The sequence below is a fragment of the Petromyzon marinus genome, chromosome 39 (genome assembly GCF_048934315.1).
Source record: "Petromyzon marinus isolate PM22_M1 ecotype Great Lakes invasive population chromosome 39, UKy_Petmar_22M1.pri1.0, whole genome shotgun sequence".
Classification (NCBI taxonomy): domain Eukaryota; kingdom Metazoa; phylum Chordata; class Hyperoartia; order Petromyzontiformes; family Petromyzontidae; genus Petromyzon; species Petromyzon marinus.
Genome location: NC_133705.1, coordinates 15,629,953 through 15,655,278, shown reverse-complemented (window position 1 = coordinate 15,655,278; position 25,326 = coordinate 15,629,953). Strand labels below are relative to the sequence as shown.

The following is a 25,326-nucleotide window of genomic DNA, read 5'->3' as shown; positions in this document are numbered from 1 at the left end:
CTGATTGGCCTACACCAGAGGCAGCAGTCTTCTCCATGGCCCAGTCGCACCACCAGTGTCAGATCAGAGAAACCAACGCGAAAAGGTGAACAGTACAAATGTAGACGAGTAGTGGAGGACGTCATCTCACCAAGGGGGGTGAGAATGGATGACGTCAGGTTACGGGGATATATAAGGGGGAACCCGTGACCTAGAGGGGGTCGTCGCGAAGGGCCAGGAACGGAGAGAGTTCGGGAGACGGGATCCAGGGTAGGGGGAATCAGCGCCAGGCGAGAGTGATACTTCACTCGTCCGCTCGAGTTGGATGATCCCTCAGTCGGTGCTGGGGGAAGATCACGTCTAGCCTGGGTGGAGCTAGGGACCTCCCAGTACCCTCTCCTCTGGGGAGATATTAGGGTTGTCACCTGTTAGGCGTAAGCCTTTAATAAGTTACCGGCAGTAGCCTTTGATAAACCTTGGCATCCGCCCCTACTCAAGTACCGTGTCAGTGTCGTCAGTTGCACCTCAACACAAAGACAATGCCACTATCAGAGCATTTATAGGTCGGAGTGAGCAGCTGATTCCTTGCAAAAAATGTTTCTATTTGGTGTTTGAACATCTTGAGACCTCTTTTATTGCCAGAAAGGGTAAAAAAAAAACTATTCTATATTTTTAATACTTGATACTGGCAAAAAAATGATACAGTACTCCATCGTTATTCGCGTGGGATAAGTTCCGGAGATGCTCGTGAAAGGAACATTTTGCGGATAATGATATTGGCCTACGAATATCGCATGCGCAACGTCTGCAGATGCTTCTAAAACTTCGTGAAGTTATCTCTCCGTCTATCTCTGTCATCTATTTATATTATCACCTTCTCTCGCATCACGTTCTCTCTCGTCACTTTATCTCATCGCTTTCTTTCTTTCTCCCTCTCTCAGGTAGCCAAAATCGCGGATAGAAAGTTTGTGAATAACAAGGGAATACTGTACGCCATTCAACGGTATTCGGGGTAGGTGAGTGGAGTCTGCTTGCGTCACCAGAGTGCACGATGGGTGTGTTGGGCATTCAACAGACCTGGGGTGGCTTTGCACCTCGTGTGCATGTATATTAAAAGTCTCTCGCACCGCACGTAGCCAGCCGTGCTAATCGGAGTTGCGGGGGCGAAGGACAATCTCTCCGTATTCGCACTCTTGCGAGTCCGTGATCTTCCATTTGTGTAGGAAATATCCACACCTTAAATTTCGATTTAAAGCTTTCGTGACTGCAAGGATTCATCTTCTTTGGTTCTTTCGGTAAAGTCACGTAGGATGAAAATAAAATAATAAAACAATAAAATTCTCACGACGTTTCGGCCACAACACAAGTGGCCTTCTTCAGGTGAAAGGAACAGACCTGTTGGGACGACAGAGCTACAATGAACGCTGCTAAGATTCGCAGCGTCTTTTAAAGCTGGTTGAGAGAAGTGAGGCACCTTGACAAAGGGGTTTACATATCAAACAGGGCATGTAAACTCCTTTGTAAACCCCTTTGTCAAGGTGCCCTCACTTCTCTCAACCAGCTTAAAAGACGCTGCGAATCTTAGCAGCGTTCATTGAAGCTCTGTCGTCCCGACAGGTTTGTTCCTTTCACCTGAAGAAGGCCACTTGTGTTGTGGCCGAAACGTCGTGAGAATTTTATTGTTTTATTTTATTATTTTATTCTCATCCTACGTGACTTTACCGAAAGAACCAAAGAATATGTATCCACACCTTCTTCCACGCGTTGCTGGGACGCGGTTGAGAGTGCTTCTCGATGGTCGTTGGGGTGGCTGGAGAGGAATACAATGGCTGCCCCATCGTCGGGTCTTTGCTCCGAGTGATATGACGAGAGGGAGAATCGTCCGTTCGGAATTCCCGGGCAGAGGTGGGTCGCATGTTAGAGAGAACGTACAAGGAGGTATCATAGAACTACTGCTGAGTCCTGCAAGCGCTCTTCTTCTGCAATCCTCAAGAGTTGACATTTAACCGAATTTCAGTCCACCGCCGTATTTAATACACTGATAATGTTTTTTTTTGTACACTCATAGGTTGAGCAGACTGAAACAATCAACTTAAAGCATCTGAGAACACACGACTGAGAATCACAGACGGGTGAAATGCGTGTCCAAATCCAAGATTTCGGCGGTGTTCACCTAATGCTCTGATCTCTGAGCGTCTGGGTCACCTGCCCTGTATCACATTAACATTACCTTCCAGTGCCACCCAGCTGATAACACATCTGCGAGGAATGTAAACAAACAAAATTGATCCGTATATTAACTTTGAACGCGTCAAATATTGTAAGTGAACGGTGATGTCCCATACACCAAATACAGGCTAGATCTGGCACACTTATATTTCATCTGCTCAGCCAGTTGAAGGATGGCCTATTTTGGGTGGAAATTTTAAAATGACACACTCCCTCTACATGAGGAGGTTCGCAAATGGTGACATTGTTCAGAGGCTTTCAACTTAATGAGATGCTGTCCCTGGTTCACGTCGGTATAAGTGCATAGCGAAGTATGGAGGCCGATGTTGGAACGAGGCAAATGTTCGTGACATTGCCACAAATCAGAATCAACATTTTGTTTTGTTATCTCAATTCAATGCAAAGTTACTCAAGTTACCTCGCGTTTAAGGTCATTCCTTACACGTGACTTTATTACGTAAAGGACCCTCAATCAATACCTTAGAATTATTGAAACGTTCATATAAAACCAGTTGTAAGTCCGTTTCATTAGTGATGAGAAGATACATATTTTACAAAGTGTTTATACTTTAACGCTATGAAGCATCTGTACATTCATCACCATCATCAATAAAAATCCACTGCTGGATGAAGGCCTCTCCAAGCCATCGCCATCTCTCGGGAAATCTGCGATGTAATAATCCACCTAGCCTCTGTACACGAGGCGATTTCATCGCTCCATCTCCTCGGTGGACGTGCGCTCACAGGCGTTCCATCCATGCCAACGTGTTATACACATTTTTGACTGCGGCTTTCATGGTGCGTTTTAGCGGCACCCAGAGAACGCACTAGAAATAACACACTAAATTTCGATTTAAAGCTTTCGTGACTGCAAGGATTCATCTTCTTTGGTTCTTTCGGTAAAGTCACGTAGAATGAGAATAAAATAATAAATTGATAAAATAAAATAACACAATAATATTCTCACGACGTTTCGGCCACAACACAAGCGGCCTTCATCAGGTGAAGGGGACGAGACTGTCTGGAGGACAGCGCTGCGTGTTATTTTATTTTATCAATTTATTATTTTATTCTCATTCTACGTGACTTTACCGAGAGAACCAAAGAAAATAACACACTATTTGTGATAACATTGGGTGGAATAAAATAACACGAGTTTTAGTATCGTACTATAAAAAAAACTACAGTACGTTATTAAAACGAAAAAAAGTTTTGCTGGCTGGCTTCCTAGCTGACTGGCTGCCACGTGGATGGTAAAATGTGTTATGTTGACGTCACCGCGCTCATCTGTGCGCGGTGACGTCACCCGCGTGTCACGACGTTGAGCCGAATCTGTACATCGCGTGGACGCCGCCACCCCCTGGCCCCACCTCCTTCTACCCTGGCCGTGGAACCCACGCCGATGCCGCGGGCAGTGCGAGTTTTTAGCCTTGGCTTCAAGCACGAAGCCAGCGCTAAAGGAATTGTTTTCACCTACTGCACACCAATTACCTAAACCTATATAATTTACCCATTGCTGTATACAAATCCACTAGTAGTGTAGTGGAGCATGTGGCACAGTGGTTGGGGCACTGCGCAACGAACCCAGCGATGCTCGGTCATGGCTAAGAGGATTGGCGAGTGGCGTCCCGCCACTCCTATGCAGCCCGCGCCGAGCAAATGATTTGGTAATACTGCTGCATTTAGAGATGTGCGAAGGCACAAATAATAAAAAAAAAACATCACATGCGTCAATAATACTGACCTTAAAAGGAAAAACAAATGTTAGGCGACGTTTGGGGCAATGGCTCGACTTACATAACACGTCGCGTTCAGCAGCACGGTTTAATTTCCAGGTACAGAACTCTGTACATGTGACGCAAGGTCAAAGCCCAGGACAAATAGACAGTAAATCATACAAACACGTAAACAAATGAGTGAAATATTCTTTGGGTCTGTCGGTAAAGTCACGTAGATGGAAAAATAAAAAAAATATTTTCATTCATTTTTATTATTTTATTGTTATTATTTTTTCTATCTACGTGACTTTCCCGAAAGACCCAAAGCATATGAATTCCTGCAGTCACGAAAGCTTTAAGTCAAAATGAGTGAAAGTGTGAGCAATCATGGTCATCACCAGTAGCAGCCCTGATCATTTCCACTGCTGGATGAGAGCCTCCTCCAGTCCGTTGCCATCTCTCACGATCCCGCAATGTGCCAATCAACAAGGCTCCTGCACACGAGCGGGTTTCACTGCTCACGGGTTTTACCATATAAATGCACGGTCATATATATTTTGTCTTGTTGAAGGGAAATGTGGTGGCAGCTTCGTTGTGCAGCGGTCATGTGGGGTAGCTTCAGGTGGCCCCGCAGAGGAGGTGGCCGGGTGGCTCAGAGGTCAGAGCACCCAGAGGTCAGAGCACCCAGAGGTCAGAGCACCCAGAGGTCAGAGCACCCAGAGGTCAGAGCACTCAGAGGTCAGAGCACCCAGAGGTCAGAGCACCGCTAAAAATGCTGAGTTCGATACCAGTTGAATGTCCCAGCCTGGTCACCAATGGCTGCAATAACGAAAAAAAATACTTAGTTTGTCTAAGTAGAAAGAGGAAAGTTTGTTCAGGTGACGTCCGATTAGCATGGTTGGCTACGTGCAGTGCGAAAGAAGTTCAACGTACATACCGGTGACAACTTTAATTATTTGGCCATGTCGGGTGGAGGAGGGTGTACTACACACATGTTTTTTTTTTATTTCAGCTAATCTGACCCATACATCTATTTAGAATCATACTGGACGCGAAAGCCTACGTGTTAAAATGGTCCTCGAATCAATCGCTGGCCACTGTCGAGTGTAGCCTCGAGGTTGGCAAAGGCATTGGGCCTGGAGGGCGAGACGAACGTTGTCTGGGGAGACATATCAATGGGATTCACTGCAGGCGAATCCTCGTTGATGAAGATGAAACAAAATTAAACCATTTTATATTTTACCATGTAAAACCCTCACTGAGCTATATAGCTCTTTTTCAGAAGTGACCTGGCCACAAATGCTACCTCAAGGAAGTGGCTTATCAGGTGGAATTTTAAAGCAGCTAAATACTCTAAACACGTGATTCTAAATGTGGAGGGAAAACCGGAGGGCCCTTGCAAATATCCACGCGACCACAGGGAGAGAGACATGTCAACTCCAAATATACAGGCGTCTGGGTCGAGATAAAAACCCAGGCCCTCCTGTATACAGTACCAGGCGAGGAAGATCACATCTCGCCATCGCGGCGATAAGATGTTGAGCGGTGTCGGGGTGAGCGCCGAGCTCCAGAGCTAAAACCATTGCCTTGGATCTGCAAAGAGCTTCAGGCAGTTTTGTGCACGTGCTCCTCGGACCAGGCTGGAGTGCAGTAACTCTGCCACTGAGTACGTGAGTGAGAGGGCTGCATTTGAAGCACATCAGCTGTGAATCCGGAAAATTGCGGCGGCGAAATGTGGTCATGGGGAGGGCCTTCGTCTAACTGCATATTGACGGCTGTTACACTGTTATGGACGGACCTTAATTATCAAACAGTATGGGTGTTTTTTGTGGATCACTTGCTTTCACGCGCATCTCAATCCGCTTTAAATATTTGAAATGTATTTTTTGCTCAACGTATACGAGGACAATACTGTGAGTTGTCACGGAGCGAACACAATGATGTAATCATCCACTGCAAGTGTTATTTATAGGCAATAAAAATAAATCATGTATTGCAAATATCAATATTTCCAGACTTCCTCTCATTCTGCGAGCGGCCTTCAAAACAGCCACGCGCCCTAATTACATCATCGTCAAGTTTCACGTGAAAAAAAAATGTGTCATGGAATAACGTTGGAATTGCGAGATTGGCTGAAACAACAACATCGCACCAGTTAAACTGTGACGACTCTCCAGCTTCTTCCACTTCATGTCTGTGGTCAAAGCATTCCGCAACAAAAACAGAATCTGATTTCTCAATGAGGAAGCTCACGAGCATAATGACAAAAACATGCCCTGGAATAGTCACAAAGCACCGTTGGGAGAGAGGCACAGATGACGTCTACACAATAAGGGTATTAAAGCCACAAAACGAGTGGATGGCACGCGTGGCCTGTGTCATTTCCGTCCAACGCGAATTCACACCCGTTGCTGCTGACGATATGCATGGTCAAGCAATGATCTGTAGGCGTGATGATTGGGAGTGCTTTGAGATAAATGCACCATATTCCCGCTCCAAAGATAAAGATCGCCCGTCTAGCCTTAACAGATTGTTGGGGCAAGTACTGTTAGCGAGCAGCACCTATGAAGACCGGCACGGCACACGAAGAGTGGTTGGCTAGCACCAAACCCGGCCGCCGGTTTTGGGGTTTACACACTACACCAGGTACTAATTTGAAGCTGAGTCGACCTAGGGGAGGCCCAGGACCGGTTCAGATAATCGTCGCCGGTGTTGGCCGTGGGCGAGCATCGAACCCGGGTGACTGAGTTCACACTCCCCACACGCGCGTACACACGTAAAAGCATCTATATCTTTCCAGCTGTGATGGTGTTTAGATTGCTGGGGTCAAGGGTGTTAATAGTCACCTTTGTCTTGCCATTGCTAAGAACTGACGCATTTTAGGTTCATACTAAAACAGGGAGGGCCCAGGCTTACGCACGAACGCCTATTGCATCTGACATGCGTACGTTAGATTGTTAGTGTTCTATTATGAGAAACAAAAAAAACGGTCCTGCATCTCCTTGCAAAGTATTCTTGTTGGAGGTATGTTGGAATGTTGATGAAAATGCCCGTGCGGGGCCTGCGCTGGGATGTTTGGTCAATTTTACTCCTGGGTGTTTGACCTGATGTGGGAGGAAACCAGAGTACACAGAGGGGAAAAAAATAAACCACCACCCGCAGATATTCCATGGGAGTGACACTCAAGCACTGACATCTCCTCGCAGCCCCATGCCGACAACACCTGGCAAGCAGCCCCAGTGGTCACCCACACAAAGCACTAACCAGGCTCAACATCCGATGAGCTTCTACTATTTCATGAGGTTGAGCATATTTATGGTGATTTGGTAATCAGCATTTCCATATTCTATTACGAGTGGTTATCGCTTAGTGCATAATTACCATAATTCCATTTTGTGAACTAAATATTAAATATATGGGGGCAGACACACAAGCACATGTTAGAGGACATCACTCGGATGACACGGGGTGGGGGGAAATGCTCCATCAAACCGATCTATCGCACTATTGTCATTAGCGCGCACGAGTAATCCCCGGTGTTAATTTTAACAGCTTGTGGCACCTCATCAAAAATGCTAAACCTGCCATTAATTTGATGGCAAAAGAAGAACAGCTGTTAAAAATTAGATTAACTTTTTAGGAGTCACTCGTGATTAAATTCAAGTGCATACATCAGGCTTGCATTAGTCACTGGTTTTCCAATCACCCCCTTTTCTCTCATAAGTGTGTCTTGTTTGAATTAAAGTTATTTTTAAATTAAATCAACTTGAAAGGGGAAAAAAGCGTTTCTTTAATATGCATCAAGCTGAAGACTGTGACATTTCTGGACGATAGCGACAACAATGATTAAAGAGGCTTACAGAGTCTCAAAATTGTGTTGTTAGTTTTGTTTTTACTTTCAGAAGGGTTTCTTGCATTTGGCACGTTCGGCCAATTCCTTTAAAAAAAAACGGTTTTGGATGCCGGAGGGAACGCAAATGGCCTGGGGGGGAATCCGGAGCCACTGGTTGCCCGAGCAGGTCGAGGGGGAATCGCATTCGTGATGTGATGAAAAAAAATCGACTGGAACGTCCCAAACAGTCGTCTCTCGAATGCAGATCGTCGTAAGCGGCGTCCAGAGCCATATCAAGACTTGTTTTGATTGTACGATAATAAATAATCTTGCGAGCAGCTCTCTGCTCTCGTCTGGTTCCACCTCTACCTCATGCCTATATATCTTCTGTCATCTCACGAGGAATTTAGATACTCAAAGGGGGATGGGGGGGATAATAAAATGTCTTGCTAAGCACGGCCCCGGCATGATTTGTTTGTAGAGTGGAAAAAAGGGGTTTACATTACCAAACAAACATTGATTCCGCACCTCTGATTAGCAGGGTTGGCTACGCGCGGTGCGAAATAATGGAGACATACACATATACATACGATTGAAACAATCTGGTTGAGCACGCGCGTACGACAGCGCCCATCATCGCCCCTGAATGGTCTTCCTAGGCAATAGGCGACACCTTTTCAACGGCCACAATACAAATTCCTGACTCGGCGTGAATACTCAAGTCCAACTCATTATCACTGCTCAGTGATGGTGGTATAAAACCTGAACCCATATGATTACTTTTTTTTAATATGGCTGATGAACGAAGGGCCCAAAGGCCCAACATGTCTGAAGGCCAGCAACAAAGAGCAACCATCAAAGTTGTAAAAGAAGATGGTGTCAGGCGTGTCTTGAATTGAGCAAGGTTACTTTCATTATTATTGTTAGAGCTTGTGGGGAAAAGAGCCAATGGGAATGAATTCCAAAGTGGAGCAGTGCGAGGGTGGAAGCTAATAGAGAAGAGTATTGATCTACAGTGTAGCGGTTGAACAAAGTAAAGATTTCAAAACCGATGTTATCCCGCAGCCTGTGTTAAAGCAAGCATACTCTGGACCGGTTTTAACCTCGTGGGCTTCATCAGCAAAGTCAGGCTTGTAATACGTGAGTGGCTTCCTCCCTTCCATGGACATTTCATCACCCTGAAATGTTCCACAGACCGGTTTACGTGAGAACAGGGCCCCAAATATTCGAACGAATTTTAGCGGTAACTTAACTCGCAATTGCTCTTCTAGATTACAAAGTTGAACCAGTCAGCTTCCACGCTGCCTATAAAGTATATTGCGCACACTTTCTTTGCAAAAATGTCTTAGTGGCTCGAATGTGTGACGTCATCAAGAGATAATGGTGGCAGTATCAGTTGACCTTTGAAATTAGGCATTTTTATGGCTTCTGTGAAATAAGCATTGAAGACCTCGAAACATCGGAAAACAGTGCAATGGTTTTGAAAACGCTTTTCTTGCGCAATCAAAATAAACGATTACCTCTTAAAATGTGTTTTTTTTAGCGACCTCAAAGAAGACGTTCTTACCGAGTCCATTTTTTTAAAAAATCATGGATACGTGTTCACAAAATGTGTGCGGAGATGGGAATTTTTTAGAGCTGGGCTATCTTATTATTCAATTAATCAGTTAAGGAGCCGTCCATAAATTACGTCACGCACCTGGGGGGGGGGGGGGTCAGACATTTGTGACGATGTGTGACGAGGGGGGGGGGGTGAGAAATGTGACGTCACATCAACATGCGCAACTTGAAATAAATATAAACACGTTCTACTTCATTAAATAGACTTTTTAAAATAAATGTTTTCTCCTACAACATCAGAGTGCAACGCCATATTAAATACGCACTACGATGACAATAGTTTAAAGCGATTTGAAGCATGTTTTTTTTGGGGGGGGGGGCAGAGGTTTGTGACGTCATATCTTAGGGGGGTCTGACTTTTTGTGCAGCCGTGTGACGAGGGTGGGGGGGGGGTCAAACATCGTCCAAAATCGCGTGACGTAATTTATGGACGGCTCCTAATCTTCTGATTTGGTTTGTTAAACTAATCGGATTACACGAAAATATCTGGGAAAATAGGTCTGGCCTCTGTTCCTACGTGTGCCGCTGGACGGGAGGTGATGGGCGGGACTTGTTGACACCATCATCAGCGTCATCAGTCGCGTCACGCTGGGCGTGGCTTGTCAGGGGATTTCCCGCCTTGGGAGAGGGGCAGGGTGGTGGGACTGTCGCCATTTGTTAAAGGGACCCAAAATAATCGATTGCACAAAAAATAAATGACTCACTTTTGTTGCTAAACCAATTGACTTAATAGAGTCATCAACCAGGCTCTACCGTTGTTCAGAAAATACCGAATCGTTTGAGTACAGTCTGGGCTCCTATAACGCGTGCAGTTTTCATAACGCGAATTGGATATAACGCGATTAATGTATTAGGGAACACATTTTTATTATAATGCAGATGCGAATTGGATACAACGCCATCGAGCGAACGGAACTACGTATTGCGAGAAGGAATAAGCGGTTGTACGGCTGAAGATTTTGTTCAGCCTGCGTATGCATCTCACGCGTTATCGCGGACTGTGGTTTACCCCCAATATTATTCATTACGACGCGATTTTTCCACTACGCGATGTTCTTCAGGAACGCAACAATTACCGCGTCGTTGAAGGAGAACGGACCATGCTTCCCTGGCGAATGTGTGGCATGTACAGCATTAGCCAACAGAAATTAACATTCAAGAAATACAAATGATCAACGTTTAATTAAGTGGGGCACTTAATTAAACACAGAGCACTGTTACAATCACACCATAATAATCACACTTATTTACTCAGGAATGCCACGCTGAGTCGGAAGACGTTTATTTTCAGGAGGCCAACTAAATGTAATGTTTTTAGCCATTCAACCCACACTGTGGGCCACATAGCGAACCTCTGTAGTCGGCACTCCTTCAACGGCGGAGGAGGAGCAGCAAAGCTCCCCAACTGACTCCCTCTCTCCTGAAGCCCTCTCTTCGTGGCCAGCAGACCTCGACGTTGGCATTTAGCTCCGGAACATTTCGCCATCGTACGCAACAACAGGCGTAATAGCCATGACAGGAAACCGGACGGCCAGGAGGAAAACCACGCAGAACAGGAAGATAACGCACAAACACCACGTGGAGAATTGCGCCCGCAGGCAGGAATCGAACCGGGTGCCTACTTGCTATGAGCCACGAGCGTTACCATTCTCTGCAGTGGCCAGGTTGAGTAAGAACAAAAGGCAATCGTCGGCCTGGGATTTGTCCTGGAGAATGTGAACACGTGGACAACTACACAGACAGAATGTGGATTTTGTGGTGGTTTGGTTCGTGGTTTTCTTGTGATAGATTTCCCCGGCGATCGAAGTTTTATAAGTCAATTTCCTCCTTTTTCATGATTTACTACTGCATTATGAAACGTGTAGTAAAAAAACAACAAAGCTAAACAACAAACACATAAAAGTTCCTACTGTATTGTAACATTATGTCATAATATATATTTAGATTTAAAGCTTTCGTGGCTGCAGTGATTCATATTATTGGTTCTTTCGGTAAAGTCACTTAGGGAAACAATAAAATAATAATAAATATATTAAACAATAACATTCTCACGACGTTTCGACTGCAACACAAGCAGTCATCATCAGGTGTGAAAACCAACGGCAAGAACATTTGAAAGAAGTGGTGGTTTGTATTTATTTATTTTTAAATGTTAGCGCCACGGATAGCATACATTAATTTTTCGTCTCCTCCCTCCTCTTTTCCGAACATAGATGGACTCGTCCATCTAAAAAAACTGTCAAATCGCTATCCGCGCGCTTTCAGATGAGCTTCTGCGGCCGTCTGGAACGCTCTTCCTTCCGATATTAGGAAGCCACTGGAGCTGTGCACTTTTCAATATAGATCAAAAACTTCGTTTTCGTTTCTTACCTTCCACTGCACCTCCGATCAGCGCGGTTGGCTACGTATGGTGCGAAAGAAGTTCGACACATACATTCAGTAACCTTATATGCAGGTAAAAATGCAGCCCTGCTTTTTCGACGGCTTAAATGATTGCCTCCGCTAGAGGGAGCTTGAGAGAACCACATTTTAGAAATATTTTGGTCTACTCTTCCACACTGGCCATAACTTCGAAGAGGTCGGAGTACCAACACTACCTCGTCTGGTATACAATAATACAAATAACTCCGTTTTTATTTCTATCCAATCTGTTACTTTAAAATAGATGTTGTAGCTAAAGCAACCTTTGGAATCAATGAGAAAAAGAAAACGACTTCAACAATGAGCGACGGCTTGTGACGCAATCAACATTGGCGATGAAAATTATAAAAGCTCAACCATTGACAGGGAGCGTTGCATCGCATCAGCAACTCCAGGTGTTTTGCTGTTTCCGTCCAATAAACCGAGGCATTATCTTGCGATGAGGGTTACGCAAGTACATTTGAGGAAGGTCAAAATAAAAATAAACCTTATCAACCTCACTGAAAAGTCACGGCCGTGAGTTGTTGCATCTTTTACTGCCACGCCGTGCGAGTGCGGCACTCCATCATTGTGTGACGAGATGCCGGGTGGGCAGCGAGAAGGGCGCACAAGGCTGAACTGTGGCACGAGGCGGAGAGAATGAACTCAGGGTGTCGTGGCATGTCATTGAAATACAGTGTTTTTTTTCTGGAAGACTTTGCTGGGTTTTTCCAGGATTTTTCTGTTGCGTGTAGTCACTTTAAGATGTTTCTTGTTCATGTTTTTTGTTTTGTTGCGGTTGCATCCGAGTCAAGAGCCGCATGGCTCACAGGGTTATGGAATTGAAAAAATAAATGTCAGCGACGATGCCCAGTACATGGGACCGTGAGTTGGAGGTGGGTTTTTTTTTTTGAAGGAGTGTATTTTCACGCAACGCAGTTACAATCGTCACCGAGGGTGTAAATATTTGACTCCAGAGATGAAAATGATAGTGATGAAACTAGATTCGAAGCTTTCGTGACTGCAGGAATTACTCTTTGGTTCTTTCGGTAAAGTCACGTGGAAATAAATTAAATAAAAAAATAGCATTCGAAGTTTCGATTGCAACACAAGCAACCATCATCAGGTACAAATGAATGAGAAAACAAACAGTGAACTTGGAAATATAATGCAATACAACAAATTTAGCAATCTTTGGAAGAACGTAATCAACCAGGTGGGATGTTGACTGTTGTGTTGGCCGACTCTCTGTGTTGTATTATATTTGCAAGTTTACTTTGTTTGTCTTTTGTACCTGATGATGGTTGCTTGTGTTGCAATCGAAACGTCGTATTCTATTATTATTTAATTTAATTTCATTCTACGGGCTTTACAGAAATAACCAAATAATTATAGTGATGATTCAGAGGTTCTAATGCTGTTGAGGATTTTTTGGTTTTAGATACTGATGAATGTGAGCTCCTTAAGTAGCCGAAGGCATGACATTAACCCCATTAAATATACATATTCACATGCAAAATTTGACACTTTTTTAGTTACCTACAGGATCAATATTTATAGATTAATCGATGCATACTTCCACACATACTAATTACTGTTATTCTGTCACTCCCAACATCGATACATGTGATTTTCCTGATGAGATATACATCAGGAGCAGAAGCACTTAAGATGAGTCTCACACGAGGCTGTTGCACGTATCCATTGGTATCCTGGCCTTGCTGTGCGACATTCCCGTGATCACTGGCAACTCAGCTTGGCGGGCCAGGAATGACCTCCGTTTGTGTTTCAGGGTCAGCCACGCGGCCCTGGGGATCTGTGCCCCCACATGTAACACATTTCTGCTTCGGGGCACCCAAACGGCCAGGCCCACTGCTCCCCTTCCGGCCCCAACTTTCCAAACCCAGCCGTGGCATCGGCCTGGCCCCAAATTGGGCCCCTTCCTCACGTGAGCCGGGCCGACGAACCCCGGGTTCGCGATCCGAGTCGGCATCAACCTTCCGAGTGGTCACGGAAACGCGGGCATTTGGACCACATCGAGCGGGCCATTGCGTGCCAGCATCATGGTACAAATTCAGCAACAACCGGAACATTATTCGCTTGGGAATACACACATCAGCAAACACCCCCCCCCCCTTCAACACCCTCAGCCCGACTGACAGATGAACGCCCAGCTTGCAGGCCAGGCGCTGAGTCAGTCCGTGCTACACACGGACAGCTGCCACTGTGGGTGCCCTGTCGTACGTTCGAGCTGCGATGCAAGTTCCCCATCGCGTGTAAAGCGCTCCGATGTGTCCCGGCGTAAAGGAGGGCAGCACTGTGACAAACAAACCATTCGTATTTTACTTGAGCATGCACAGTGTGCATGCCAATGCAAGTAGAGGGCTTTCTGCAACCACTCAACATTGACGTTACTTTGTTTATCTTCCACCAATCAACCAGAGCCTGAATGAGCATTACTCGCCCCACACTCCGTTAAAACTATGCAGGGTCATCTGTGTTAGATACAAATTATTTGGCGACACCGACATTGACAGTGGCGCACAACCACAAATAATCACAACAAATGCAACACATTCAGCAACAACACTGTGGCCGAAAATGATAAAAGTATATAATCGGCGACGTTTCAGGCAATGGTCCTTCTTTATCGGGCACAGGGCGGCCAGAGAGGTAGCCTGGATAAGATTTGGAGCAGAGTTTGAGCATTTAAAACATATTTCATTTTCAGCCAGTCTACATTAAGTTCCCATTAAATTGAAGGCCTTTTGATCTCCGATAATTGTGGCAAACGTTGCGTAAATGTACCCGGCTTTTTTGATTTTGACATTCACCGCGCTGCAGAGGATTAGCCGCCCCCCCCCCCTCTACTCGCTCGTGTAAATATCTCCAGGTGAACACAACCGTGTTTCTCTCCCCCCCCCGCCCACACAGAGCCACTGGAAGATTACCCAAATGGGTGCGAGCTGTCACGTGCCCTGACACTCGCCTCGCTGATTGCCGCCTGTCGCGCGCGGTGATTCAAGGGGGCGACCAACGCCCCCGTCGCGGATGGACGCGCCCCGACGATCGTGCCGAGAAACGTACCTCCACGCCCGTTTCATTTCCAATATTGACACAGTTGTGGTCAGAGTTAAATCAGTAGCGTCTATATAATGGGAACACAAATCCTATCTAATCCTAGATAGACCCGATTGTGCCTGATCTTGTTAGATCTCATTGCGTAGGTTTTTAGCAGTCGTGACTTGCGGCTCTCCGGTGAGTTGTCGCGTTGTACTGAGTGTTGTTGTTCAGCACGGCGACCGACGTTTTGCCCCCCCAGTTCCTGAAGAAGCCGTGGAACATTTTGTAATTAATTGTACTATTCAGCGACGTGGGCCTACGGCGGTGGCATTGAGAGCTGCGTAGTAATTTGTGCGCTTTTCTATTGTAGACAAATCGACACGATGATTGGTGATTGTGTGGTGCCACCGCAGTGGAGCAGCTCGGCCGGCGCTACCCGCTCCTCGCACCCCCCCCCCCCCACGAACGCACGCCCCACTAAACACTCACATGCACCCCCGTATGGTCTCGGAGGGATCACCTGGTACGATGGGGCTTCACCCGAGGACCCCCACTAGCAGGGACGTTCCACGGTTTCCCCGGACCAGGAAATTGGCTGAGCCCCCCCAGACCGGATAACATGGCGGCCCCCCCAAAAAGAGGGCATAGAGCTTTACAGGCCGGCCGCGATGAAGCATACACAACACGGGGGGATGGGACCTTCAGCCAGTACCCAGCGACAGGGTAAACAGTGGGGTGGGAGGGAAAAGCCCCAGGCAGATAAGAAGTTGACTTAAGTGGGAGGGGGCGAGGGGATTATCGATGAATCACGGCGAGGAACGTAGACACAGAGACAATGGGAAGGGGGGGGGGGATCACGTGACCCCCCCCCCCCCCCCCAACGGCCAGAGTGCTCCAAACGGCCGCAAAGAGGATTCAATTGGATGCGCAGGATGAGGTGATATGACCCGGGGGGTTAAGGGGATTTGGACACATAAGGGGGGAGGAGGGAGAATTTGAGGCAGAGTCCTTCTGGAGCGGTGGGGAGAAGCGAGCCGTCCTCAGCGTCCGTGCGATGCCTGCAGGGTGGAGCTGAACGCGATCGATCAGAAAAAGTCCCTAAGGCGAGCCCCATCGGGTAGCTGCAGAGGCGAGTGGATACGGAAAAGGGAGGCCAATTCATTCAGCTCGAGCTTAGGTGATAGACGCACTCTGCGACGGGTAGCTGAGAGGAGGAAGGGTGCTGGCTGGAGGCGGTCACACACGGGGGTCCTTATTCGCTCCGGGAAATAAATCTTAGCACAGACTGACGTTGTGACGCGTGGTGCGTGTGTGCGTGTGAAGAGCGGTGGGACAGCGATCGGCGTACGCCGGTGTGTGGGTGACGTTAATCAGTATAAGCACGACGCGCGCGCGCACACATAAATAAATAATTAACCGGGGGGGGGGGGGGGGGGCGCTTGACCGCGCGGCGCTTGACCGCGCGGCGCGCATAGCGTGCAGAGATTAATTATTAATTAATCTCTTCCGAGCGCGCGCATATTAAAATGCCTACGTCCGCCCGCGCCGACGCGTGCCTATGCGCGCATCACAGCGTTAACGGCGAGGCACGCGCGGGGGGGGGGGGCAACGCGTGGGTGGGGGAGGGCTGTCCGAGCGCCGTTCGCCTTGTTGACACAACGGCTTAAGGGAAATTCATATTCTTGGTTCTTTCGGTAAAGTCACGTTGAAGGGAAACAATAAAATGATAAAAAAAAAATAGATGGACTCATATTCTTGGTTCTTTCGGTAAAGTCACGTAGAAGGGAAACAATAACATCCATTATTTTTCGTCTCCCCCCCCCCTCCTCTTTTCCGAACATAGATGGACTCATATTCTTGGTTCTTTCGGTAAAGTCACGTAGAAGGGAAACAATAACATCCATTATTTTTCGTCTCCCCCCCCCCTCCTCTTTTCCGAACATAGATGGACTCATATTCTTGGTTCTTTCGGTAAAGCCACGTTGAAGGGAAACAATAAAATGATAAAAAAAATATATAGATGGACTCGTCCATCTGAACAAACTGTCAAATCGCTCTCCGTGGTGCTAACGTTAACAATAACCGCCACTTTTTTCTCAAATTTTCTTGTTGTGGCTTTCACACCTGATGATGATTGCTTGTGTTGCAGTCGAAACGTCGTGAGAATTTTATTGTTTTATATTTTTATTATTTTATTGTTTCCCTTCTACGTGACTTTACCGAAAGAACCAAGAATATGAATCCCTGCAGTCACAAAAGCTTTAAATCAAAATTTAAGGGAAATTATTAACTATCCCCACACAGCGACGAGTCAACCGCTTACATAATCCCCGCAGTTAGGACACGCGAGTAGGGGAAGGCGTGCGCGTATTCAGCCCCGAAGGGGAATCGGCCAGCTGCTCGCTATGTCGGTCCGAGAGGACCCCGGTACGGGGGGGGGGGGGGGGTAGACGTCGCACCCCACCCGCTCGCGGGGAGTGGGGAGGGAGAGATCAGCCCCCACCTAATGGGGAGTGGGGAGGGGGAGATCAGCCCCCACCTAATGGGGAGTGGAGAGGGGGGGATCAGCCCCCACCTAATGGGGAGTGGAGAGGGGGAGATCAGCCCCCACCTAATGGGGAGTGGAGAGGGGGGATCAGCCCCCACCTAATGGGGAGTGGAGAGGGGGAGATCAGCCCCCACCTAATGGGGAGTGGGGAGGGGGAGATCAGCCCCCACCTAATGGGGAGTGGAGAGGGGGGGATCAGCCCCCACCTAATGGGGAGTGGGGAGGGGGAGATCAGCCCCCACCTAATGGGGAGTGGGAAGGGGGAGATCAGCCCCCACCTAATGGGGAGTGGGGAGGGGGAGATCAGCCCCCACCTAATGGGGAGTGGGGAGGGGAGGATCAGCCCCCACCTAATGGGGAGTGGAGAGGGGGGGATCAGCCCCCACCTAATGGGGAGTGGAGAGGGGGAGATCAGCCCCCACCTAATGGGGAGTGGGGAGGGGGAGATCAGCCCCCACCTAATGGGGAGTGGAGAGGGGGGGATCAGCCCCCACCTAATGGGGAGTGGGGAGGGGGAGATCGGCCCCCACCTAATGGGGAGTGGGAAGGGGGAGATCAGCCCCCACCTAATGGGGAGTGGGGAGGGGGAGATCAGCCCCCACCTAATGGGGAGTGGGGAGGGGGGGATCAGCCCACACCTAATGGGGAGTGGGAAGGGGGAGATCAGCCCCCACCTAATGGGGAGTGGGAAGGGGGAGATCAGCCCCCACCTAATGGGGAGTGGGGAGGGGGAGATCAGCCCCCACCTAATGGGGAGTGGGGAGGGGGAGATCAGCCCCCACCTAATGGGGAGTGGGGAGGGGGAGATCAGCCCCCACCTAATGGGGAGTGGGGAGGGGGAGATCAGCCCCCACGTAATGGGGAGTGGGGAGATCAGCCCCCACCTAATGGGGAGTGGGGAGGGGGGGATCAGCCCCCACCTAATGGGGAGGGGGAGATCAGCCCCCACCTAATGGGGAGTGGGGAGGGGGAGATCAGCCCCCACCTAATGGGGAGTGGGGAGTGGGGGATCAGCCCCCACCTAATGGGGAGTGGGGAGATCAGCCCCCACCTAATGGGGAGTGGGGAGGGGGGGATCAGCCCCCACCTAATGGGGAGTGGGGAGGGGGAGATCAGCCCCCACCTAATGGGGAGTGGGGAGGGGGAGATCAGCCCCCACCTAATGGGGAGTGGAGAGGGGGGATCAGCCCCCACATAATGGGGAGTGGGGAGATCAGCCCCCACCTAATGGGGAGTGGGGGGGGTGATCAGCCCCCACCTAGTGGGGAGGGGGAGATCAGCTCCCACCTAATGGGGAGTGGGGAGGGGGACATCAGCCCCCACCTAATGGGGAGTGGGAGATCAGCCCCCGCGTAATGGTGAGTGGGGAGGGGGGCATTAGCCCCCACAATTGTGTCATTCCTCCAACTCACCGAGTTCAAATCCCGATCGAGCGTCGACCCAATGAAGCTAGAATGGGTAACCCACTTTGCGAGAAGTCATGAGTTAACATTCTGTGGAAATATTCACTCCTGACGTAGTAATGCGAAATGTTCACCCCTGGCTCAGTGATGCCAAATGAAGTGAGCACCAACCCCAATTCTCCTTCAAGGTAATATATTGCCATTTCATTTGACGTGTCTTGTTGTTCACCGTTACACAGGCCTCGCTGTTCGTGAAACACATATCGCCGGAAATGCTCAGGGCTAACACACTGACACGAGCCGACGGGATTGTTATACTTTTAATGCATCTATTTTTCTCTTTTGAAACGCGGTCATGGGTAGTCACACCATAATTCCGAGACGCTTGCGGTGAAATCCGTGTTAAATTTGTCTTGGTTAAAATTGAGTAGGAAAATATAATGTACGGCAACAACTACATATACTCCCAAGAAAGAGTTATATATGCATGTTGAACTTCTTTCGCACCATACGTAGCCAACCTATAGTAGGAAGTCACTGGAGCTATGCAATTTAAAATCTGGAATTAAAACTCATTCCTTTACAACTGCTTTTTTGTGTTTAGTTTGTTGTCCTTCCCCTGCACCTCTGATTAGCGCGGTTGCTTACGTACGGTGCGAAAGAAGTTCAACATACACACATACATGCAATGTAATCTGAGGCACGGAGGAAGGACAACAAAGTTAGCCACGTTGCAAGACTGCACATTCAAAACAGTACATACAAGCATGCAGGACACAGACGTTTCCCATGGAGCAGAGTAACGATGCGTGGACACACCGATGGTGACAAGACGGAGGGTGGGTGCATATGGCGCGCAAGCAAAAACACATTCTCCTGCGGAGGGAGCTGGTAGGAACGTTGGGTTGCTCGGTCAATGGCCAGGGTCAATGGCGGCACCACGTGGTGTATTCCGCAAATATGCCCGACTGTGAGGGTGGGCACCGCCCACCCAACCCCACCCTCCCCACCCAGCCCCACCCAGCCCCACCCTCCCCACCCTCCCCACCCAGCCCCACCCAGCTCCACCCAGCCCCACCCTCCCCACCCAGCCCCACCAGCCCCACCCTCCCCACCCAGCCCCACCCTCTCCACCCAGCCCCACCCTCCCCACCCAGCCCCACCCAGCCCCACCCTCCCCACCCAGCCCCACCCAGCCCCACCCTCCCCACCCAGCCCCACCCAGCCCCACCCTCCCCACCCAGCCCCACCCAGCCCCACCCAGCCCCACCCAGATCCACCCTCTCCACCCAGCCCCTCCCCACCCTCCCCTCTCCACCCAGCCCCACCCCTCCCATATTTGGATGCACGACGGACGGACACAATAATCCCCTGTGGGCTGGTGGAACCAGGAGGTTCCTACCAGTACGAGCCCGTACCATCTTCTAGCTTTCCCGTGAAGTCACACCATTGCTTAACACGTAGGCTTTCGCGACCAAAAAAAAACCCTGTCTCATGGATCATAACATTGCATTTGAAATATGTTCCTGACCGTTTACATATTCGTACGAGAGTCGCCCTATGTCACTCACCTGAACAGGAACCTACTTTAACTTGGTTATAAGGCACTGGAGTTTTTATTATTATTATGATCTTTGCTATTATTAACGAGATATCTAAAGGTTGAGGATCGTACATCATTGCTCGTACATACAGTATTGTATATACAATCGGAATAGCATGTGTTCGACAATAACTTAAGCAAACGTTGGGCACATAATATATACATTTTTTTTAAATGCCCGGGAATGTGCAGTTACTGTTCCACAGTTTCAAGTTGTTTGCTGGATGTGACAACGTTTAAAGGAAAGTAATTCTGGAAAGATACTGATACATACACGAAAATAACATCTTCCTCAATTATTACAAAATTAAACAAGTACTGGTGTTTTTTTTTTACACAGTGTGTGTGTGGGGGGTCTGGTCACCAGACCACTAACCCCACAGTGGTTAACGCCCTCCGCTACGAACCCAGCGACCCGAGTTCGATTCCAGCTCACGACCCAAAAAGCAATACATGTGGAAATTATGTGAACTGGTCTTGGGCCTCTCCTAGGTCGACTCAGCCACAAATGAGTACCCAGTGCGTTGTGTAAACATCGCCACTGGGAAGACAAAGGCTGCCGGGTGCAGTGCTGGCCACCCACCCCCTCGTGTGACGATGCTGGCATTCATAGGTGCTCGCCAACAGCGTTTTCCCCAAAAGTCTGTTGAGGCTATACGGGGCATCTTTGTCTTGCCTGGTCACCAAACACGGCATTTTTGAGCTGGGTGCATGTAATCGCCGTGCTTGCACTGAAAGGCATCGGAAAATTCCTGAAAGTTTTGCAAAGTCCCAATGACCCTGGAAAGGCGAGAAAAATCAAATAAAAACACGTACATATATTACAGGAAAAAAAAACAAGCGGCTGCATAGCACACACGTCTATATTTCTGCTTAGGAAGCGACTACTACCATCCCAGGTAAATGCATGGGAAACAAACTGAGTACGTGGCACCATTGTTTATTCAACCGAAGACAAAGGGTCTCATCCAATCACCGGGCACCCCCTTGGGTTTCTGCCGATGAAATATTTAGGATTCGACGCTTCTTTAATCTTCGTTGAGGGTGAATTATTTGGGTTGGGTTTTAGTTTTTGGGCTTTCGGAGCAAGGGATACAATTTAGAATTTGTGGTTTAAAGTTATGGTTTAGGGTTAGGGGGCCGGGGTTAGGGGCAAGTATTACCGAAGACAATTATTCTCGTCACAGGTACGTCAGGTCAAGATAAATGTGACACAGATTTTCATGGCCTGTATCTTTGGGGTCAATAGTTTTGACCTTTCTTTTGTTTTTTCAAATCACAGAATACAGGATAATAGTACACTTTGCAAAGGACTGTACTATCAATACCTTAAAGATACATACACACACTTAGATTGTTTGCTCACCTGAACAAGCCCGGACTGTGGACATCTGCCTTTATCATGCTGCTCGCAAACTCTGGCCGATGTAAACCACACCAAACCTGGGGGCGGTGAGTGAAAGACGAGCAAGCCATTTGTTTGCACACAATTGGTTTATTCATTTCAGCGTAGCTAATTTAATTCATCGATTAGTTTGCTTACTTATGCACCTCTCCTTTTATGCTTTCAAGTGACAACGAGTGTTCACTCGCTGTGGAAGGCTTCTTCTGTGGCCGTCTGGAACGCTCTTACTTCCTACGTTAGATATTAGGAAGCCACTGGAGCAATGCACTTTGAGGTTATCGAAATAGAAACACTCATTCTTTGGGACCGCTTTTGTGTTCAGTTTGTTGTCCTTCCTCCCGCACCTCCGAAGAGAACGGTTCGCTACGTACGGTGCGAAAGAAGTTCAACGTACATATCTGCAGGAACAATGAAGATGCTCCCGGCATGCGGAATTAAACGTCGGACATCGTGCCAGACAACACGCGGTGTGACCCGGAAGCACATCGTAGAGAGCAAGCACGAGAAGCAGCGGCGTCACCAACTGCACCACAGTATTGCCATCTCTGTCTCAACAATTGTTTTGTTCGTACATTCAGTAAGCCACTGTAACTTATTGGAATTACTTACGTTATTACAATTTTTACTTTAAGAGTGGTCGTGAATGAAAACGCGCAACACGAGCGTAAAAACATGATGATGATGATAATAATGCCAATAATAAATTCAACTTGTGGCGCACTGCACAGTGTCCGCTCGCTCTCGAAGCGAAAGAGAAAGACTCGGAAGCGAGAGAAGGAACCAGGAACAAGCTGGAAGGCAACGGCCAGGTTGTGCTGCCAACAATTTCCTAAGCTCTGCAACCCCCTATATATATTCACGCGTTATCGGCCAGTCAATGAGCGTTCACACATCTGGGAGGAAGCTTCAGTTCCCGGAGAAAACCGACGCAATACTCTCTCCCATACGAATAGAACAGATGGAGATTATCTCCACATATGCAAACAATAAGCAGACAAAAAATATATAACGATAAGCAAGTAACTGAGAGGTCGAAGTCCACTACATTACATAAGCCTGTTTTTCAAAGAGAAACTCGATCAACATTATATTGCTTGAACTCTTTCGAGCGGCTGTCAGAACATCCTCTATGCATACACACGTTTAACCAACAAAATCAGTTACGTGTAAAACATAAGAATCAGCAAAATGATACGCCTCCATTACACATCTGTCCCTCCATGTAATAAATACAAACGTCGGCCACACGGCCTTCTGAGATTGTATAATTCCTGTAACATTCGCTGCCACTCTGATATTTTTCTTAAAACACAACCATATACTTCATACATATTTTTGAGTGTCAAGAATTTGTAAGTGGACATTTTAGCCACGCTTTAATGAGCACCTATTTTCGAATCGACTCTGGACATCTTTACCACCGTGCTCCTCCACTGAGTGTGACGGGAGTTGGTGGTGGTGGTGGGGGTGGTGGTGGAACGGCTGCTAAACGCAGCCTGGGAGGATGAATGCACGGCGACGGCTCCGAGCTTCGTCTGCGGCAAAGATTTTGCACGCGGATTCGTTCGCAATTGTGTTTTGATGGGTGGACACAACGGTGGATACAACTGTGGGCACAACATCTGTGGACGCAGCGGAGGACGTGAGGCGTTCAGAGCGGACGTTTAGTCGCGAATGTGGTGGCGAGGTGTGAACTACAGTACCTCGCCTGGTATACAGGAGGCCGTGGCTTCGATCCCAACCCTGACGCCTGCTGCTGTATATTTGGAGTTTGCGTGTCTCTCTCCCCGTGGTCGTGTGAATTTTTTCTCCGGGTCCTCCAGTTTTTCCCTCCACATTGATAAGCATGAGTTTTAGAGTAATTTTGCTGCTGCAATACATTTTCAGATGACGATAAGCCACTTCGCTGTGCTATCATTTGTGGCCAGGTCGTTTCGAGAAAAATAGCTATTTAGCTCAGTGGGCCTTACCTGGTAAGAAAATGAGAAAGTAAAATAGATTAAAATAAGTAAATTAAAATGTGCCTTTCATTTTTTCTGAGGAAGATCGTGACTCAGTTTTAATGCCTTGAAACCCAAATTGTCAGGTCACATGCCCTCTACTGGCCAGTGCAGTTCACGCTGTTGTTTTGTCTCTACTTGAACGGCGCTTTGAGTTAATCAGCACGACGCTGCGATAAGAAAAAAAACAGCTGCTGTGTAAAAATAAATGGGTTTTGAGGCCCAGGAAGCAAGGTTAATGGTAGAAAATAGGTGATTGAAAAAGTGGCGGTCAAGGTTAGGGTTATTATCATTATTCTCAGCAATTATGTGGGCGCAGGGTTGAGCAATGGTAATGCTTACGCCTCACAGCAAGGGCCTGGGATGGAATCCTGACTCAGGAAACCTCTCTGTGTGGAGTTTGGTTGTTCTCTCCCCCTGTATGGCATGGGTTTTCCCTGGGTTCTCTAGTTCCCTTCCATTGTTTAAAACAAATGAACATAGGTATAATGTAATTGGAATTGGACAAACATCCCAGTGCGAATAAAAAAAAAATATTACATTCAAGTGACTCAAATTGGGATTTACACATATCAACATCGCCCTGTACTGAGAAAACCTTCACAATACCCTCCTGGAAAGGAGTCTTTGAACTTGGAGAGGCTTTTCCTGAGTAAGCAAGTGTAGTAATAATAACAATAATGAGTAAATTTGGTATCCACACACGTTGCATGCGCGATTATTAATATACTCTACTGGTAGGGACAATGTTGCTGCAAAGATGTCGCGACAACAAGGTAATACCCATCGCTTTCACACTCACATCTGCTGCTGTATCCTCACCGAATTCTAAACAGATTATGTTTAAGGCCAGCCTATCTTTAATCTCAGAGAGGATAAGACTACTCCGTTTTGAACTCGACACTTTAGACAGGACTCTCCTACAAGCTCATTTAACGCTAACACAAAAAATGTCACCTTCTGATTGGAACCACGTAGACAACATGACTGCTTCTTCTGCCGATTCACTTTCAGTCAAATACAAAGCTAACCTGATTTCTAAATTCAACCACCTATCGAAGAAGAACCCAGTCCCACATATAACAAAACTAGACGTTAACAAAATCGTCATTAATCAGAGTAGCACCCCGATTTCGGACAATCTGAAAACAGTACTGGCTAGAGGGCTAAATTTTGCTGTCACCCCGAAACATATTCCTGTAGATGATATCATCTCTCAGGTCGATGTGGCCCTTAAAGGCATAGGACACATCCAAGCAGACGTTGCGAGAGCTGAAATAGCCACTATTCTTAAGAATGCTAAGAATCCCATTAGCAACATCAGCAAAAATGAACGCTCTGAACTCGCGAATTTAAAAAACAGAAGTGATATAGTCATCCTTTCAGCCGACAGAGGCAACGCTACTGTAATTATGGATAAAGATTCGTACAACAACAAAATCCAGAACCTACTCAACGATGGAAGTTACTCAAAAATTAAAAATGACCCTACTAATAGCCTAACTATAAAAACCAACAAGATCATC

The 25,326-nt window shown here is 47.4% G+C and overlaps 1 protein-coding gene across 10 annotated transcripts in view; it reads right to left on the bottom strand.

The window, feature by feature from the left end:
- Positions 1 to 4,018: 4,018 nt before the first annotated feature.
- The window catches only part of LOC116950457 (neprilysin-like), a 120,228-nt gene continuing 98,920 nt past the window's right edge, over positions 4,019 to 25,326 (bottom strand). For 7 of the 10 annotated variants that reach the window (XM_076072936.1, XM_076072938.1, XM_076072943.1 and 4 more), the window contains 2 exons: positions 21,762 to 21,838; positions 4,019 to 14,095 (listed from right to left, as the gene is read on the bottom strand). In XM_076072936.1, coding sequence (XP_075929051.1) covers positions 13,894 to 14,095; positions 21,762 to 21,838 — 279 coding nt within the window. In that variant the 3' untranslated portion in view covers positions 4,019 to 13,893. Of the gene's footprint in view, positions 14,096 to 20,389; positions 21,176 to 21,761; positions 21,839 to 25,326 lie in introns of those variants that run through there. The other 3 variants (XM_076072941.1, XM_076072942.1, XR_012946430.1) reach the window with 2 other exon arrangements.